At 45.8% G+C, this 19,936-nt stretch overlaps 1 protein-coding gene across 2 annotated transcripts in view; it reads left to right on the forward strand.

The window, feature by feature from the left end:
* Positions 1 to 19,720, forward strand: part of DYM (dymeclin) — a 236,759-nt gene extending 217,039 nt beyond the window's left edge. For both annotated transcript variants that reach the window (XM_071580989.1, XM_071580988.1), the window contains one exon: positions 17,204 to 19,720. In XM_071580989.1, coding sequence (XP_071437090.1) covers positions 17,204 to 17,353 — 150 coding nt within the window. In that variant the 3' untranslated portion in view covers positions 17,354 to 19,720. The remainder of the gene's footprint in view (positions 1 to 17,203) is intronic.
* The last annotated feature ends 216 nt before the right edge of the window (positions 19,721 to 19,936 follow it).

The following is a 19,936-nucleotide window of genomic DNA, read 5'->3' on the forward strand; positions in this document are numbered from 1 at the left end:
CCCAGACAAAATTACAGCTTTCATTGCAGTGTTGGGTTAAATGTAAACAGCAGGAATGTTACAGATATCTTCTAATTAAATGCATAAATCAGAGAAATATCTTGAATGTTTACAGCAACTGCACCAAGAAGTGAGAATGAGGAAGAGATGCACTTTGTCAGCTGCCTCCACTGCATTCCCATACTGAGTTTAATTTTGTCACAACCTTTGGTGCAAGTTGCAAAGCTTCTCTGCAGTTGATTTATAGGCTGTTTGTTCCTGCTGAGGATGATTAGTGATGGAGATGGCTTTTTCCTGGCCAAGCAGGGGATTTCTCACGTCTGTCAGTGTCACTGCTGAGGACTCTGCTGTTGGGATTTAGAGTGTAGCAGGTTTAGGTCACTCTGCCTTTCTTGTGGCTCTGGTTGTTCTTTAGTATCAGATGATGGCATTGAATCTTAAATCCATGTGTGTTTAGGCTGGGTTTATGGTTCCTGACGTCATGATGCTCAACCTACAGTTTGCAAACAAAGACTGACTTACCTTGACCATGTTCTAATGTTGACTCTGTTGACTCTCTACCCTAAACAAACCCTACTATGCTCCCTTCTACCCAGCTGTTCTCCTTGCCTTTGGAAAAGCCCTCCAAGACCATCAAGTTCAACTTTCTCCCAGCACTGCCAAGGTTACCACTAACCCATGTCCCCAAGTGCCACATCCACATGGCTTTTAAATCCCTCCAGGGATGGGGAGTCCACCCCTGCCCGGGGCAGCTGTGCCAGGGATGGACAATCCTTTCCATGAAGAAATTTTCCCTAATACCAACCTAAATTTTCTGTGGCACAACTTGAAGCAATTTCCATCTCTCATTTCCATCTCTCTTGTTCCCTGGGAGCAGAGATGCATCACAGGGCAGGTGCAAAGTGTTTTCAGTCACCATGGGAGATGAGAAGGAACAGGGAGTCCTGCCTTTACTCCTTGCATGCCAGCTTGGTAATTTATACTAGTTTTCTGTCACTAAAGATCCCAGAGACACAGAATGGTTTGAAGACCTTAAAGATCAGCTCATTTCATGCCCTGCCATGGACAGGGGCATCTTCCACCAGCCCAGGTTGCTCCAAGCCCTGTCCAACCTGGCCTTGGACACTTCCAGGGATCCAGAGGCAGCCACAGCTTCTCTGCCCAACCTGTGCCAGGCCCTGCCCACCCTCACAGCCAGCAATTCCTTCCCAATATCCCATCTAACCCTGCCCTCTGGCACTGGGAAGTCATTCCTCCTGTGGCTTGTGGACTGATTTCAGCTTGACGACAGACAGTGTAGCAGCAGGGTGAGAATTTCCCACCTTGCAGCAGCATCCAGAAGCTCCAGGAGGAAGATTTCCCTTCCTTCACTGCAGCATTTGAGCTGTCCACGGTGAGGATTGTTTTTTACAGGTAGGAAACCTGAGGCTTATATCAGGCAGCTCACTGAAGGAAGGTCTCCTCAGTGGTACGAGCAATTGGCTGCTCCAAATCAGAACAGGAAATTCTGTGTCTATGGAGTAGAGTGGGAGGAGAGCACAGGTGTTGTCCTTAATGTGAAACCCATGAGATTCAAGGTGTGCCTGTAGCTCTGAGCTCAGAGTCAGGCAGCAAAACTTTATTTGAATTCCTCATGCTTATCTGTCCCATGAGGTTCTGCCAAGCTCCATCCTCCTGAGCTAAGACCAGCAAAGCCTGATTGTTGTCACTGGGATAAACAATCCTGGCCTGAATGCACAGGGAGGAAGGGGGCAGATCTGTTTGATAAAAAAGGGGCATAATAGCATTTATGAATAAATGTCTTCTAAAATTCCCCATCCTGAGCTGGGATGTTCTCTGGAAATATTTGATTCATGTCCTAAGGACAGTCTTTACCAGAATAAGTCTTAATGCAATTAAGGTCAGTGAAGGCAAACAAATCTGGAAATGCTGCATCTAGTGAAACAGAAAACACAAGTAATTTTCATTCATTATTGCAAGAGCAGCTTGCTTGGGGCCCTTTTCCAGATTGAGATGATTGTGTGCATTAGAAGAAAAAGCAGTTTCACTCTAGGAGAGTGTTACTTTTTAAACTGGTGGCATCAGGAAGGCACCAAGCAAACAGATCCCTTTTGGATGCAATCAGCTCCTGACTGACTGCCTGTACTTAGACAGTCAAGGTGATGCAGTTGCCCAGCTCAAGGACTCATGAAAATGTTCTCCACCTTGAAGGAATCCTTGTCCTACTCAGTAGTAGCCCTCCCTTTCTATTTTCTACGCTCTGCTTGCCTCTATCATTGATAAAGGCATGTTTCCAGTACCTGGTTTGAACTTGCTGTCACAACCTTCATGAATATAATAGAATGTAGAATAAAATACAGAATAGAATGAACAACCTAAAAATCCATTTAGGAAAAGGCACCCTAGTTACTTTTCGAGGTCAAGTTAACCTCCCTTCCATTTTGCATTTGTCTTCACTGTACTCTTAGATTAGGGCATTTTTTTTAAAAGAGCTGCAAAGTCCACATCCGCAAAATAACTGTGTAAACGTCCACATTTGGCACTGACTCCTGGTCTGGCAGTCCCAGCAGAGATAAGGCTGCAGTCTGGCACCACGTGTTGCAGCTGAGGAGGCTTTGCTGTCATTTCAGGTTTCACTCCACGAGACAAATAAATGAGATTTCCTGCGTGCAGCAGCAGGGCAGCATCCACGGCACTGATTCTCTGTTTGCAGAGGCTTGAAATGCTTGAGAAGGGAGTATGTCTGTTGGGGTGTACATTTTCCAGTTTGGGGAGATTAGGGAGCCAAAGGTCTGCAGACTCAATAGGGTGTTAGTCAGCATGTCCTGAGCCTCAGGCAGATAAGGGTCCACTTCCTAGGCTGCCCTGATCTGAGAGTTAACAGTTGGTGACAGCGAGTCTGTCTCTGTTCTTAAGTCATTGTTATCATTTTTTTGTAATATTTACAGGCCTGGCTCTCTCAGATTAAAAAGTACAAAATCAAAAGGAGGTCTTCCTCCATGGGCGCTGGGGGTGGGAGGGGAGGATGTTTGGGCTTGGCATGAGGCCACGCTGGGTGGGAGGGACCAGGGGAGGATGTCAGTTTAGGCTTCGTCTCTGTGGCCGCTGTTAAGTAAATGTCAGACCTTGTAAAGTGACCTGTGATGAGCCCTCCCCACGAGGAAACGTGCTGTACATGTCAGCCTTGCAGAGGCAAATCATAGCTCAGCTGGGAGAAGGGGTCTTGTCTCTGGGTTGGTGCACAAAGCCAAGGTCTAGGCGGTGTTTTGGACCCCTGTGTAGTGATAACGGAGAGGAGCGTGGTCCCAGTTGTCCAAAGGAATGTTCCTTTTGGCTTGGTGGGATGTTTTGGATGCAGCATTGCACCAATATCCAGTGAAAGCATGTCTGGGACCTCGTCACTGGAAAAATATGCAAACTGAATCACTGTGCTCTTCTCCTGCCACCTTTTGTGTTGGGGGAATATGTTCTACGCAACTAAATGAGAAAACAAAACTGACATTGTAGTGACTCTGGACTTGGGATAAGGAAACAGGCGGGTCAAAACAGCATTTTGACCTCCCGATGCCTTGTAGGTCTGCTGGATAATTCAAGACTGTATTACAGCAGAGAGGGGTCATGTAGGTGGTTTGCAAAGGGCAAAATGCTTAAACTATGAAACTAGTGTGGTGGTTTATGCCATTGTTATTCTTCAGTCCCTTCCCAGTTTGGATCCTGAAGAGCAGGGGGGTCAGTCCTTCCCAGTTTGGATCCTGAAGAGCAGGGAGATCAGCCCTTCCCAGTTTGGATCCTGAAGAGCAGGGAGGTCAGCCATTCCCAGTGTGGATCCTGAAGAGCAGGGAGGTCAGCCATTCCCAGTGTGGATCCTGAAGAGCAGGGAGGTCAGCCCTTCCCAGTGTGGATCCTGAAGAGCAGGGAGGTCAGCCATTCCCAGTTTGGATCCTGAAGAGCAGGGAGGTCAGCCCTTTCCCAGTGTGGATCCTGAAGAGCAGGGAGGTCAGCCCTTCCCAGTGTGGATCCTGAAGAGCAGGGAGGTCAGCCCTTCCCAGTGTGGATCCTGAAGAGCAGGGAGGTCAGCCATTCCCAGTTTGGATCCTGAAGAGCAGGGAGGTCAGCCCTTTCCCAGTGTGGATCCTGAAGAGCAGGGAGGTCAGCCCTTCCCAGTGTGGATCCTGAAGAGCAGGGAGGTCAGCCCTTCCCAGTGTGGATCCTGAAGAGCAGGGAGGTCAGCCATTCCCAGTTTGGATCCTGAAGAGCAGAGAGGTCAGCCCTTTCCCAGTGTGGATCCTGAAGAGCAGGGAGGTCAGTCCTTCCCAGTGTGGATCCTGAAGAGCAGGGAGGTCAGCCCTTCCCAGTGTGGATCCTGAAGAGCAGGGAGGTCAGCCCTTCCCAGTTTGGATCCTGAAGAGCAGGGGGGTCAGTCCTTCCCAGTGTGGATCCTGAAGAGCAGGGAGGTCAGTCCTTCCCAGTGTGGATCCTGAAGAGCAGGGAGGTCAGCCCTTTCCCAGTGTGGATCCTGAAGAGCAGGGAGGTCAGCCCTTCCCAGTGTGGATCCTGAAGAGCAGGGAGGTCAGCCATTCCCAGCATGGATCCTGAAGAGCAGGGAGGTCAGCCATTCCCAGTTTGGATCCTGAAGAGCAGGGAGGTCAGCCCTTTCCCAGTGTGGATCCTGAAGAGCAGGGAGGTCAGCCCTTCCCAGTGTGGATCCTGAAGAGCAGGGAGGTCAGCCATTCCCAGTTTGGATCCTGAAGAGCAGGGAGGTCAGCCATTCCCAGCATGGATCCTGAAGAGCAGGGAGGTCAGCCCTTCCCAGCATGGATCCTGAAGAGCAGGGAGGTCAGCCCTTCCCAGTGTGGATCCTGAAGAGCAGGGAGGTCAGCCCTTTCCCAGTGTGGATCCTGAAGAGCAGGGAGGTCAGCACTGGAGATTCCATAATTGGTCTCCAGCTCGACCAGCAAGCAAAAGGTGGGATTGAGTCAGGTGGCAAAATCTCCAACTCCTTTTCCAGGGTAGTGGAGGAAAAATCTAACCCTGAGCATGACAAATGTTATGGGGAAATAAAAAAAGAGGAAAGGGGAATGTTGACATATTACTGCATCAGAATTTGTGCATTGTCCAGATAAGTTCCCAAGGTGGTGCCTCTGGCAGCAAGGCAGAGTGTTTGCCCTGTTGCCTCACTAAAACACAAAAATGTGGGTTAAGTTCTTGAAGTTCAGTCATTTCCTTGTTGTCATGTGTGTGTCCAACACCCACTGCTCGCTTTGTGTCGCTGGTTGTGTGGCACACACCATGGCAAGAGTTTTACTTGTACAACAGCTGGGCTTTTAGTGGGAGTAGGAGTCCAGCAGCAGTGAGAGGTTTATCTGGGGCTTGTTTTGGGATGGTGGGATGGTGCCTTAGCCTAGGTGGGGCAGTCATCCGTGATGTTATCTGGAGCACAAAGCATCTCCATGATAAACAACATTCCTGGTATTTTAGAGGAGTCTGCTGTCAAAGTCAAAACAACTGCTCCGACTTAGACAGTAGCACTCACTGCTCAAAATTTTTAAAATACATAGTTGGCTTTGTCTACAGTAGTTTCACCATGTCTTTGAGTATATAGCTGCAAATATCATTCATTATTCAGCAGCGTTATTTTCTCCAAAGCTTCCAACATTCATACATTTCATAGGCCCTTTTCCAGTGAGTTTTTCTTTATTGTTAAAAAAATAGTTTAATAAATTATATTGGCTAGAATGAAAGAGTGCAACTCTTCAGAAAATAATTAGCAGATGATTGTCTCTGACGTGAGAAATAGAATATTGTTTGGCATTTATAGTACTGGCTTTGTTTTTAAAAAAGGAGGAGGGGAATATAAATCTCTCATTTTTATCCAGAAGTCGGAACAAGCTTTGTAGCCAAATACACAAATTAATTCTTCTCTGCTGCCTTCACCTATAATACCTCCAAGAGGAGACTTTGCCTTTCTCACCCTTTCTTTAACTACTGTGAGTTCATAGAATCATAGAATCATAGAATCATAGAATGGATTGGGTTGGAAAAGATCTCCGAGATCATCAAGTCCAACCCTTGGTCCAACTCCAGTCCCTTTACCAGATCATGGCACTCAGTGCCACGGCCAAGCTCAGGTGAAAAACCTCCAGGGATGGTGAATCCACCCCCTCTCTGGGCAGCCCATTCCAATCCCTGAGCACTCTCTCTGCAAAGAAGTTTTTTCTGCTCTCCAACTTCAATTTCCCCTGGCAGAGCTTGAGCCCATCGTGCCCCCTTGTCCTATGGCTGAGTGCCTGGGAGAAGAGACCAACCCCCACCTGGCCAGAACTTCCCTTCAGGGAGTTCCAGACAGTGCTGAGGTCACCTCTGAGCCTCCTCTTCTCCAGGCTGAACACCCCCAGCTCCCTCAGCCTCTCCCCACAGCACTTGTGCTCCAGTCCCTTCACCAGCCTAGTTGCTCTTCTCTGGACTCGCTCCAGCACCTCAATATCCTTTCTGAACTGAGTTCCTCCACATTGTTGCAAATAATCAAATTGCATAGTGAGAGTCATTTTGATCTTTGGCAAGTCCTTAACCATGAAAAGCCCTTTTTATTTTTTCTGAGAGTTTCCCCATTGACAAGGTGATGAGGGCTCTGAAGGCACCATGAGCCTTCTCTGTTCTGACCAAGCACCTCAGTGTCTCACAGATCACAGAATCATTTAGGATGGAAAAGCCCTTCAGGATTGTCAAGTCCAACCATTCCCCAGCACTGCCAAGGCCACCACTAACCCATGTCCCCAACTGCCACACCCACATGGCTTTTAAATCCCTTCTGGGATGGTGATTTGCTCCAGATCTTCTGGTTGACTGCAAAACTGACCTTCCTCTCTCTCCACTTGCTTGATGAACTTCATAAATATATTTGCTGTCTTTGGCAGAGTGATCCAAACAGTACATACATGGATTCAGGACAACATGAGGTTATGCCCAATTTGAGGCCTTCAAAGAGTTGTTCCTCCCTTTGCTCCTGATTTACACAACACATAAAAGTGAGATGTTCCCAGCTGAGTTATGGCAGCCAATTTCTTAAACTTTACCTTTCCGCACTTGAAAAGGGCAAATGGTATTTTGGTGTTTGGAAAGTCTTTATAAGATTGCAAGGTTTAATTCTGAGACTTAGGAAATTCCTGGATGTCAAAGCCCTTCTCTGAGGGTACTACTAAAGCATCATTGTCTGAATCGTGAGTTGTATCAGAGTGAAGGATCCAGAGCCTGCTCCTAATCTTGTAACCTTTTGTTAGCAGCTATACAAGTCCTCCATAAAAAAGCACCAGTGAATGAGTGATTTCTAAACTCATTTCAGTTTTGACAGAGATGTTTGCTGCAGACATACAGTTTCTCATGGCTATGTAAAGCTTTGCAAGTCGATCTGGAGACGGATGGGTTGTGAGCTGAAGCACAGGAAGCCAGGGCTTAAACCCATTTGCATTTTCCTTAGCAGTGGTAAAAATAGGGACTGCTGTTATGAAATGTGCATTTTCTGCAAATCCCATAGCAGGAAGGGCTTATACCTCCACTTCATATCCATGAAAGTTTTCTGAGTTGATAGGCTTGTCCTCATTTGTGCTGTGGTGCCCTTTAATGCCACTGAGAAATGGGCCCTGGGGTTATTCTGGTTTTCAGATTTTAATTCCCTAAATTCAAAAGCACACAAAGGATTTTACATATTTATCTGAGTAGTTGGTGTGTGGGTCATGAGTGCTCGAGCAGGGTCAGGCTCTAGGACTGTTTTTCTCAGTTCAGTCAGTACCTTTCTTCATTCCACATGATTAAATCTTCTCTTTGTTAGTTTTACTTCAAATTAAAAAAAATTCCTTGTTTTTCACTGTTGTCATTTTGAGGTTCTTTACTTTTTGCTCAGATCTATGTTCTTTCTTTTAAAAGGCCTCTGTATTTTCAAAGAATTTTTGTTGTTTGGGTTAAGCCCTGAAGTGGATGAAAGTTCTATTTTTTTTTGTTGATAGTGCCTCATTTACACCTCATGCTTTCATCCTTGAGCTTAAAGATTAATCTCTTGTTCTCTTCTTTCTTATTATTTGGTAAAACTAACATACATGGTATTTTCTGGAGTGTTGCAAGTTCCCTGCAGTGTTCCTGTTGCAGTTCCTGTCTCCCCTGGTCAGGCAGCAAGTCAGAACTCAGTCTGCTCCTTGGTGTTGAGCTGTCATCTTGGAAATGCTCTGGAAAAGTGTCTGTCTGCTGACATAGCATAGAGAAGAATCCTGTCAGGCCAAGCAACTTGCAATTAGAGCTATAAATCCTTGAATTAGGACTATATATATAAAATACCTACAATGTTTTGTAGAGGTGAATGATGTTTAGCAGTGTGTAATGCATGAGTTAAACTTTAGTCTTTCATCTTAATCTTTACTTCCCATTCCAGAATTTCTCCAGGTAGACACAGTATCTCTGAAGCTGAGCAGGGATATCCTTTATTTTCAAACTAAGGGATTTTCACAGAATCCCAGAATAGATTGGGCTGGAAGGGACCTTCAAGCTCATTCAGTCCCACACCCTGCCATGGCCAGGGACACCTTCCAATAGCCCAGGTTGCTCCAAGCCTTGTCCAGCCTGGCCTTGGACACTTCCAGGGATCCAGGAACAGCCACAGCTTCTCTGCCCAACCTGTGCCAGGGCCTCCCCGCCCTCACAAACAGCAATTCCTTCCCAAAATTCCATCTAACCCTGCCCTCTGGCACTGGGAAGCCATTCCCTGTGTCCTGTCCCTCCCTGCCTTGTCCCCAGTCCCTCTCCAGCTCTCCTGGAGCCCCTTTAGGCACTGGAAGGGGCTCTCAGGTGTCCCTGGAGCCTTCTCACAGCCTGTTTGTAGCTGCTGACCAGTGACCTGGTTTATTCATGTCCTGTCAGAGGCAGCCCCAAGTCCAGGTGTTTCTGAAGTGGACCCAGGAGAGCCTGAAGTGGGTACCTGGCCTCACCCTGTGTTCAGATACACACATTTATGCAGTGTTTCTGGAATTTATATAGATTAAGAATGCAGAATGAAGACAAAAATAATTTCTATGGCACAATTTGGAGCTATTGACATTTATCAGCAATATTTCGTAGCTGGGTGGAAAAGAAACAAGTGTGTTTGCATTTACATCTGTGAATTTCTGGAACTTTAAAGCTGTCAGTGTCTGCCACTCTCCCCCAGAAAGAAAAGCAACCTTCTTCTTAAGGTACCCTGCAAAGCTTTGTGCCCTGGCAGGTTTACCACAAATATTTAATCTCTTTAAATCATTGTGCTTTTACCAAGAAACATCTAAGCAGAGCTGTTTGGCTAATTTTTCCCCGAATGACCTGGCTTCTCAGTACTCCATTAAAATAAAATTGTAATTGCTGAACTCTGACCAGAGGCACATCTGCTTTTCTGGTGGTAATTCACAAGTGACACTGAAAATTCGCTGCTGAGCATTTGTTTTCCTGCAGCTCTGATTGTACAAACCTTTCCTCAAAGTGATCTGAAAGCAGAAATCACTTATCAATGATCCTAACCTGCTGGAACAGTTGGCTCTATAGATAAACCTACCTGCCCTGCTGGACCAGGAAGATTGTCCCATTTAGAGTATAGGTTACTTGTCTTATGGAATTCTATTCCTTTGGAAAAGTGTTGTTGTCTGCTACAGCTCATGTGATTGCTTAAGCTTTTTATATTTCTTTTATTATGTATAATACTGTATTTATTTTATCTAATATGTTATATTTAGCTGGAGCATAGACAATTGTGAACCTCTTATCATTCTCAGTTTTCTGTTTCTCTCCCAACCCTCCTGTCACATTCTGAGCCCCCGTTCTCTTCAGCATTTTTCAGTTTGCACCTATTCCTAACACAGATCTCTGAGCAAGACGTGTGGCTCACACCTAGTCTAGCACATTTCCTGTTTGCTTCCCTCATCTCCCCACCATCATCCTCTGCCTGGCTGTCTGTGCTGCGGGCCTGAGAAGGAGAATAAGATGGTATCAGGCAGGTGTGGTGTAGCCCATACAGATGTTTCACCAAAGCCACACAGACTTTCTGTCTGAAGTCAAAGAGAGGCATCTCAGACACAAACAGCATCAGAGAAAGATGAAAGGGCCTTACCACCTTAGAAGAATTAAATAACTGCAAAAATTCTATCTATCAGTATCTTAAAACAAGCACTGAGATGAGAACAAGCACTGAAGTGTTTTCTTCCAAAAATTTGCTCTGTTAAAGAACTCAAGTGCTTGTGTTTATGTAAAAAACTAATATAACAATGCTTGTGTATGTACCTGTGTATCCATACCAGGAATGGTGCACCAGGCATGACTGTTGAGTTGTTTCCAAGATCCCTGGCCATTAGTTTGCTTCAGACTGGTATTTTGGGGACCAGATTTCCAAGTGGCACTGTGAATTTTGCAGACAAGTACAAATGTCCTTCCTTTGCCCAAACTCCTTTTACAGGTTGGTTGAGTGGTGGAAGGCAGGTTTTAGGGGTAATCCTTGCTGGAGTAAATATTCATTATAGGCCCTCTAACAGAGACTTGGTACAGTGCTGGATCTAAACCCTGCCTTTTTTTTGTTCTGTACCATTTGATCTATTTTGCTAACAAGATCCAACACTACAGATGCTCCCCAGGCAATACTGCTATATTTAGCTGAAACAATATGAAACACATAATTTGCCAGCTTGTCATTAGGTTATCAAACAGGACTTAGGGTGAGCTTTTCAAGCACATACAAATCCCATTTTCAGAATGACTTTTGAAGCTTTGGATTGGTGGAAAGTGCCCATGAATTTGACTCTCAAATGTGTTCGGACTCCTTTGGAAATGGTACTTTCCTCCTCAAAGTGTCACCTGCTTTTGAAAACACTGACTTGCACTTGATTGCTGTCTGAGAAACCAGAAGTCAAGAAAAAGAGAATTCTCCACATTTTTGTTCATCCAGTTCTTCAATTTATTATTTTTCCACAGTGACTGCCCCATTGCTTTGATGAGTGCTGCTTTTCATCCAGGCAAGCATCAAAGACACAGCTTCGCTTCATCGCTCTTAAAGCAGTTCCATCTGCCCGTGCTTCTGTTATCCTGGTGGAGATCATCCACTGACATAACACTGTAGCCTAAGAGCAGATCCAAGGGTTCACTTGAAGAGAAGGGGCTATTTTATTTAATATACAGCTCAAGCCTTGTGGCTCAGGTGCCATTGCCTTCCTGGAGCGGGGCCAGGTGCTGCTGGCTGGCCGTGGTGTTCCCTTCCTCAGCGTTAACTGAAAAAAACCCAAAAAAGAAAAAGAAACCAAAACACCCCGATGTTGTTGAACTTCTGTGGTAGGGGAGTTACTGCAGTTCAGTTCTGCATCTGTTCATCGGACTTCTTGTGGTTTTTCATCGAATCATATGATTGGCAACGCAGACAGTCTGCAGAGTTCTCGGTCTGTCTCGTTTGTACCCTCGTCCCAACCACTAAATCTGACTTCTGCTTTGTCTGGCAGAAAAAAAACAAGATAGGGTGCAGTGGTGGAGTGATTCACTGGGGCTGATAAGTGATGTCTGTGTTTGGCTTGTGTCTTTCAAACCGTAGTGTTACCTCCGGCTCTCTTTTTTTCAAGGACTGTCTCAGGCTGGTTTGTTTTAAACTACCTGGGGTTGTTTGTCCTCTGCAAGGGCAGGAGAGAAGTGCAAATAATGGCTCCAATGGGCTCATTTATGGCAGGGCAGGGAGTTCAAAAACTTAAATAGTGACCACTCTTGCCTATGGGGTCATTGAGTGGTTTGGGTGGGAAGGAACCTTAAAGCCCATCCAGTTCCAACCCCTGTCATGGGCAGGGACACATTTCTCTAACCCAGGTTGCTCCAAGCCTTGTCCAGCCTGGCCTTGGACACTTCCAGGGATCCAGGGGCAGACACAGCTTCTCTGCCCAACCTGTGCCAGGGCCTCACCACCCTCACAGACAGGAATTCCTTCCCAATATCCCATCTCACTCTGCACTGGGAAGCCATTCCCTGTGTCCTGTCCCTCCATGCCTTGTCCCCAGTCCCTCTCCAGCTCTCCTGGAGCCCCTTTAGGCACTGGCAGGGGCTCTCAGGTGTCCCTGGAGCCTTCTCTTCTCCAGGTGAGCCCCCCAGCTCTCCCAGCCTGGCTCCAGAGTAGAGGGCCTCCTACTTTCAACACCAACACACAAGGCTGTGAAGGAAAAAAAAGGGATGATTAATCCCATGCCAAGGCTTTTCCCTGTTATTAAGACTACCATTTAAGATGCCTTAGAATGGTCCCTCTATTCAAGCAGTGCTAAAAATCAGGTTCATTGGAGTGTCACCAGCTGGGGAGCAAATGTCTTTCCAGGAGTAAGTTGGACACAAGAGCAGCAAAGCAGAAGAAAATATTTTTAAGCACTGCTGGTTTGCTGTGCCACTAAGAGAATTTTGTTAACCATGATAAAGGCTCACCGTTGCTGGGAGTGCCTGGAGAGTCCTCTGGCCCGGTTGCTTTATGGCTGTCTTGAAACACTCACCCTGTGTCACCTCCTGTCTGTCTGCAGCACACGTGGAAGGCTCCTGGTCACTCACTTGGAAGCAGTACAGGCAGGAGACAAATGGCACAGATCTGAACTGAAGCATTTCTTGAACCCATTGAAAATCCTACAGCTTTTTAGCATTGATCAAGCTTCTTAGATGGTTTTTAACTTGCTGCTACAAGGAGTTTTAAAGTCAGTCTGATAAGGAGGTAACTTTTTGAGGTGGCCTGAATTTGATGATTTCCTTTGTTAACACTCTGTGAAACAGTATGGGTAGTTTTTTTTATCTCAACAGTGGGTGACTGCCATGGTTAATCTTGCAAGTTAGATTGCAGAGTCACTGAGGTTGGAGAAGCCCTCCAAGATGAAGTTCAAGCATGAAGCAAGCACCACTATGTTCACCACTAAACCATAAAGTGCCGGGTCCTGCACTTTGGCCACAACAACCCCCTGCAGCGCTCCAGGCTGGGCACAGAGTGGCTGGAGAGCAGCCAGGCAGAAAGGGACCTTGGAGTACTAATTGACAGGAAGCTCAACATGAGTCAACAGTGTGCCCAGGTGGCCAAGAAGGCCAATGGGATCCTGTCCTGGATCCAAACTAGCGTGGCCAGCAGGACCAGGGAAGTGATCCTTCCCCTGTACTCTGCATTGGTGAGGCCACACCTTGAGTGTTGTGTTCAGTTCTGGGCCCCTCAGTTCAGAAAGGATATTGAGGTGCTGGAGCGGGTCCAGAGAAGAGCAACAAGGCTGGTGAAGGGACTGGAGCACAAGTGCTGTGGGGAGAGGCTGAGGGAGCTGGGGTTGTTTAGCCTGGAGAAGAGGAGGCTCAGAGGTGACCTCAGCACTGTCTATAACTCCCTGAAGGGAAGTTATAGCTAGGTGGGGGCTGGTCTCTTCTCCCAGGCACTCAGCAATAGAACAAGGGGGCACGATGGGCTCAAGCTCTGCCAGGGGAAATTGAAGTTGGATATCAGAAAAAAATTTTTTACACAGAGAGTGCTCAGGCATTGGAATGGGTTGCCCAGAGAGGGGGTGGATTCACCATCCCTAGAGATCTTTAAATGCAGATTGGATGTGGCGCTGGGTGCCATGATCTAGTAAATGAACTAGAGTTGGACCAAGGGTTGGACTCGATGATCTTGGAGGTCTTTTCCAACCCAATCGATTCTATGATTCTATGATTCTATATTCCCAAGTGCCACATCCCAGAGATGGTGGTGCAGTTCTCTCCATACTGGGTTTTCTCATTCCTCTAGGATTTCTTATTTTAATGAATGAGAATCTATGGCCAGTGCAGAGCCATGGGTCACTGCAGTGATCCAGAGAAGGTGGGTTTGAATTGCTGGTCTGGAATTCAAATTCTTCATGTCTCATCAGCAATGCTTTGAGCTGTCCTGGGCCCGTTGTTCAGGGGGACCATCAAAAATCCATCACTCCTGCCATTACCTACATTCTTTTTATACAGACACATTTAAACTTGTGTGTATGTGATGGCAGCATGTATTATCTCTCTCCTTAAAAATCTCATTTTCCTTGTCTGTATTTCCAAGATACACCTGCAGGCTATTCAAGGGATGTTTAGAGAGAGTCCAGGCTGACTGCAGTGAGTTATAGTCTCTGATCTGAAATTGATTATTAAAGTGCTATGTAATGACCACAATCATTGGCAACATTGATCAGTCTGAAGGAAGTCTTAATAATAAAATCAATGCGTGGCTTATTGCCTGAAAATATGAATGCTATCTGATTTATTTTATGCTGCCCTTCCAGCTGAGAGATAACAGGACAGTAAGACCTGAGCATCTCAGATAGAGCTATTGGAAATTCTAATATAATCTTAGCAACTGTTTTAAGCTTGGAGATCTTTGTTAAGCTCCATGAGAACCCAGAATGGTCACAGCCTGCTGCCACAAGTGTCTGAAAAACAGTAGCTATCTCTGTGACCCTAAAGTGAAAAAAAGTTATCTGTGTTTAATTCAACTGAAATTAACATCTTTAATCACTTTTTTCGCTCCATACCTCCCAGAAAGACTACTCCAGACTGCAGTCCTGGCGTGCAGCCACCCCTGGGGTAAAGAGTGACAGCTGTGTAAGGCTTTTCTCTGCCTGGAAATGTTGCCATGGTGTAATCATGAGGTTTAACCATTCATTCTGCTGATGCAGTGCTGAACAGAACGTGCTCCTGTCAACACTGACCACAAGTCAGGAAGTTTTGGAGGGAAGTGGGAAAGATTACACTGAGCATAAGCAGAGCAGAATATCAGGGGTTTTTTAAAAAAATAAATAATAGTGAAAATGTACATGAAGGCTTGATTGGGGGTGAGGTTTGACCTTCCAAAAGAATTGTGCTGTCCTGAGAGAGGAGGAATGGGGTGGCAAAAGGGGAAGGCAGGGACAGTTTGAGAACTTGGAGCTGAGCTGGGAAGGGACAGGGCAATGTTAGTGAAAAGGAGAATCTCTCAAGACTGATGAGAAGAAAGAAAGCTTGGGCAAATTCAAAATGGAAAGTTAAATTAAGGAGAGAAGATCAGGATGGAGTGGAAGGGAGCTGGGGTGGAAGTAGGCAAGGAGACAGGAAATGAGAGATGGGGAGAATATGGGTGCAAAGTGCCTAAGAGTGAGAAAACAAAGTGATGCAGAACATTAAACAGGCTCCTCAAAACAGACTTGGGAAAGAGAGGTGATAGAAAGTGGTATGGGTGCACAAAAAGGCTGGTGGAGAACCTCTCTACCACAAACTGCATGTCTGACACAGGAAATTAAACTTGCTGATGTACCTTTGAGGTTCTGAGCTTTGAACTCGGCATGGGTTAGATGCAAAAGTGCCTTTAACAACCTGATCTTTCATCTGCCTTAGTTCCTTGAACAGAGGTAGCAGTGTCCTCATTCCCTCCCTGATTGCTCTGAGGTCCCCATTCCTTCCAAGGTCTTGAAGTACAATAATGACAGTCAAAAAGGTTCCCCCCAGGCTCCTCATTGTCATCCAGCAAAGCAGAGCTGTGGTGAAGAGCACGACCCCAGCATGAGCCAAAGCAGGGCAGCTCCAGGACCTGGGAGCACAGTTGAAGGTGGCACTGACATCCTCATGGGTGGAGGAGATGGCACATTGTCACTTGGGGCTCTGATTGAGCCAAGCTGTCCATGGAGACATGTAGGAGGTGGCACATTGTCACCTGGGGCTGGATGAAGCTGTCCATAGAGATGTCCTCCTTGTAAAGCACCTCTGTCTTGGTGTAATTGCTCAGCACCTGGCACCAGACTGCTCCAGCAACAGCAGCAGTACAAGGAAGGAGTAGAAACACAGAATCACAGAATCCTTGAGGTGGAAAAGCCCTCCAAGATCGAGTCCAACCCTTCCCCAGCACTGCCAAGCCCACCTTTAACCCGTGTTCCCAAGTGCCACATCCACGTGTTTTCTTCAATTCTTCTACAAGTTTCCATGTTTTCTGGCTGCAAGAATGTGAATAACCTGAGTGCACAGAAGTTAAATGCATAACCCTGAAAACCAAGAGGCCAAGAAATGACCCTTTAAAGGAGACTGATCCAGCCAAAAGTCTTGTACCCTAAGGCAAAGAAACAGGACCTGGTGAGCTCAAGAAATGGGATAGGGAATCCCTTCATTATTAATGGGCAGAGAGGCTCCTTAGCCATTGCTGTTCTTGTTCTGATCATGTCACACTGGAGAGTTTATTCTTAGTCTTAGCCACAGCCTTATAAATAATGAAATGGGTCATGTTTTATCTTACCCCAGTGATCATTGTAATGTGGCTTTTGTCTGAGACTCTGCCAAGCTCAGGCACAAGCAACGCTGAGAAGTGGATAAAGTGAAGAGCAGAGTAGGAAAGTAGAGTCAGCCCTTCTCAAAACACACTGAGAGAGAACACAGTGGGTTTGTAAGTGTATGTTGGCTTTGGGGGCAAAGAAATGAGAAAATTGGGAAATTGAGGTTGTAGCATAGCTGTGTCTTCTCCCTGTGACCAGGGACAGGACAAGAGGGCCTGAAGTTGTGTCAGAGAGGGTTGGGTTGGATCTCAGGAAAAGGTTGTTCCCCCAGAGGGTGGTGAGCACTGACCAGGCTCCCCAGGGCAGTGGGCACAGCCCCAAGGCTGCCAGAGCTCCAGGAGTGTTTGGATGATCCTCTCAGGGACAGGGTGGGATTGCTGAGTGTTTGTGCAGGGCCAGGGGTTGGACTCATGTGAGCTCAGCATATTCTATGATATCACAGACTGTGCTTATTCTTGCAGCCTTTCCAAAGGATTGTCCTACTAAAGAGCCAAGTAAAATTAATAGAAAAATGTTTTTTGGGGAAAACTGCAGTAAACAGGTCTGTACATGCACTAGCAAGGCCTTTGTGAAGCTGCTGAAAAGACAGTTTTCTTTAAGGCCTTTGTGTTTTGTAAAGGATTCACGTGTTTAGTCTGCTAACATGCAAATGGATTGTGACCAACAGTAAAAGGATTGAATACAGTATGCTAATGTAGCATTCAGTTCAAAGAAGAAGTTACAAATTATCTCTTGTTATGGGTTTAGCCAAGTAGATATACCCTGTAAATATTTTCCTTCGGGTCTAATTGTTTAGTTCCTTCCATTATTTTATTGACCAAATCTCTTCCTTCAGTGTTTACGTGGGCTGTGTGTTTGCAAACAGACGTGCAAACCTGCCCTCACTGGACTTTGGTTTCTCATTGCAGAAGTTCCCTGAGCTGAAGTTCAAGTATGTGGAGGAGGAGCAGCCTGAGGAGTTCTTCATTCCCTACGTGTGGTCCTTGGTCTACAACTCTGCCGTGGCCCTCTACTGGAACCCCCATGACATCCAGCTCTTCACCATGGACTCTGGCTGAAGGACACCCAACCCAACTCCACTCAGCTCTGTCTTCTTCCAGAAAACAAACCTCTGCACTGCGTGTTTGATCCGTGACCCCTCCCAGCGTGCACCCTCTGACCCCAAAGCTTACAGAGAACGGAGCTGTACAGCCCATTTGGGAAGCAGATTGCCACCAACATGTGGCTGATGAACTTGTAGGCAACCTTGTGTTTATATCCATAACCTAGAGCTTGTTTGATGAAAATGAGGCCTTACACATGGGGTGTGATGTTACTACCAACCACAAACCTGATTTTGCTTTTAACCTAATGGGGTAAATGAGGAAAGAGGTTGCAGGCTTTGACTTGGAAGCAGTAGTTGTATTTCTGTTACTTCCAAGCAAGGCAGCTTTGTTGGGTCAAGCTTTTTATGGTCTGTTGGATTCTGCTGTGGGTTACTTGTTACCTAATCCCATGTTTTCACTCACAGCCCTTCGTTTCTGTGGCACTGTCAAGGCTGCAGTCCTTAAATTGGTGTCTACACTGTCATCTGAGGGAACTGAGCAAGCAACATCTTAATCGGATTAGCTCCCAGGCAGATTCAAAACACTTGATTTAGATGTTTGTGGGAGGATTTTCAATAGCAAGTCTTTTTTTTTGTTGTTGTTTTTTGACTGGCAAATACTCTACAGAGGGCTAGAAACACCAGCTTTTGGGGTCATGTCCCTTGCAGACTTGTTTTTCTGTGCTCCTGTGCAAAAGGTGTTCCTGGAAATTGAAGGTGTAGGGAAGGGGGGGAAAAAAGTCCAAAGAAAATAATTATAAGATTGTAAAATAGACCAGTGTCCTGTAATGTGTGTAATGGTGACAGTGTGTTCTGGGGATCCTTGACAAAGCTCTGTGTTGAAAACCCTCTTTTTGCTATTAAAGGTTTTATGGCAGAAGTATAAATTTATCTGAATGTAGAATACTTCTCTTTCTTTTATAGTTGTTTTCAAGTGCCCTTTCCTGACATACCTGTTTCAGCAGTGGGAAAAGCAAAAGAAATGGTGTGATTTTGAAAGAACATCTTGCATTTCAAAGTGGGGATATTTTGTGGGGGGAGGCTCCCAGCAATGCCCATTGCACACACGTGCACCCACTCTCCTCATCCCACGTGCTGCTGTGTGGGGACTGTCACCAGAGCATTGCATGCCAAAACTTCCAGTTTCAAGGAATTAGTTCCTAAACATAAGTGGCAACCTTCTGTATTCACTGCCTGCTCCAGCATGTTCTGTTTGTTGACCTGAGGAATCAGGTGCATTTGCTTTCAGACAGTCCTACAAGTGGCTTTAAACAGAATTTCTTGCACTGTTTGGTCCCTCTGAAGGATGTGCTGAAATTGTACTTTCCTTTTATCTGCTTATTTAGAGGTGGAAGTCCATTTGAGTCCTACACAAATGGAAATGTTGGCTTAAAAAAAAAGAAGCTTTCCAAATTTATTAAAATATAGCTACAAAAGGATATATATACACACAGCCCTGGAGCATTTAGGACTTTAAAATGGCAGAAGCTTTAGAGAAAAGGCAATGTTAAGACTGGGGATGCAGTGTTTTCTTAGGCAAATATGAGCAATGAATGAACCATGACTGCGCTGCAAATAACTTGATGCTGTGTTTTTGAACTTACTCTGTTTTGTTTTGTTCTTTGAGCAAACATCAAAAGGGGATGACTTTTCTTACTTACTGTAGTGATTCGTAATTCTGTCTTTATTAAAAGAGTGTTTGTGAGTCAGCAGGGCTGCTCAGCTTTGGAGAGGTCAGTCTGAAGATGCACTTTTAAACTGGGGATTCTGAAGCTACTGGGATGGCTCAGTGTTCATCTGTTTCAGACAGACCTTGACTCTGCCTGGGGGAACACCCTCCACCCCAGGGCAAGAGAGGCCTCACCAGAGACAGCTCAGCCAAGTGCCAGACTGCAGAGACCCTGATTTGTCTGCGGAAGGGCTTTCTACAAAGCACAGGGTACATAAAGCAGCATTTTGACAGAATAGGCCAAACAGACCTTAAACCAATGTGGGAGTTGCACAGTAAATTATCTCTCCCTGTCCTCTCATTGTGGGGCACTGAAGTGCAAAAGGAACATGTTTGTTCCAATTAATTTAATAATGTGCCATGCTCCCAGGTCCCAGCTGGTTTGGGAACAGCTGGAGTTACCATCTAAAGCTGGAACAGCAGAGCCAGACCAATATTTACACTGAAATCTATTGGCTTTTTCAAGATTGGAGTGTGGTGTGGCTCTGGCAGTGTCCTGATGTCTGCACTCTGGTATGGTCACAAATACTCTGGTTTTCCTTCACCTTAGGGATCCTTTTCATTACTTTGTGTGAAAGATTTATTATGCATAATAAAAACAATAAAACAGCACATACAGAGTGTCATTTTGTTTTCTGTGGAAGCTGCCGTGGGACAGGCATGGCATGGCCATCATTGCTCAGGGCTTTATAACATCCCCCAGAACATGCAGTAAGAAAAATGTTGTTTTATTTATTGTGTAAAGTAAATTGTTGTTTAAATCCCTGCCTGGTAAAAGAAGGGAAGTGTTATGGAATCCCACCCCTTGACAACTCAACCTCAACAGTC

Source organism: Pithys albifrons, chromosome Z (assembly GCF_047495875.1).
Source record: "Pithys albifrons albifrons isolate INPA30051 chromosome Z, PitAlb_v1, whole genome shotgun sequence".
Lineage (NCBI taxonomy): Eukaryota > Metazoa > Chordata > Aves > Passeriformes > Thamnophilidae > Pithys > Pithys albifrons.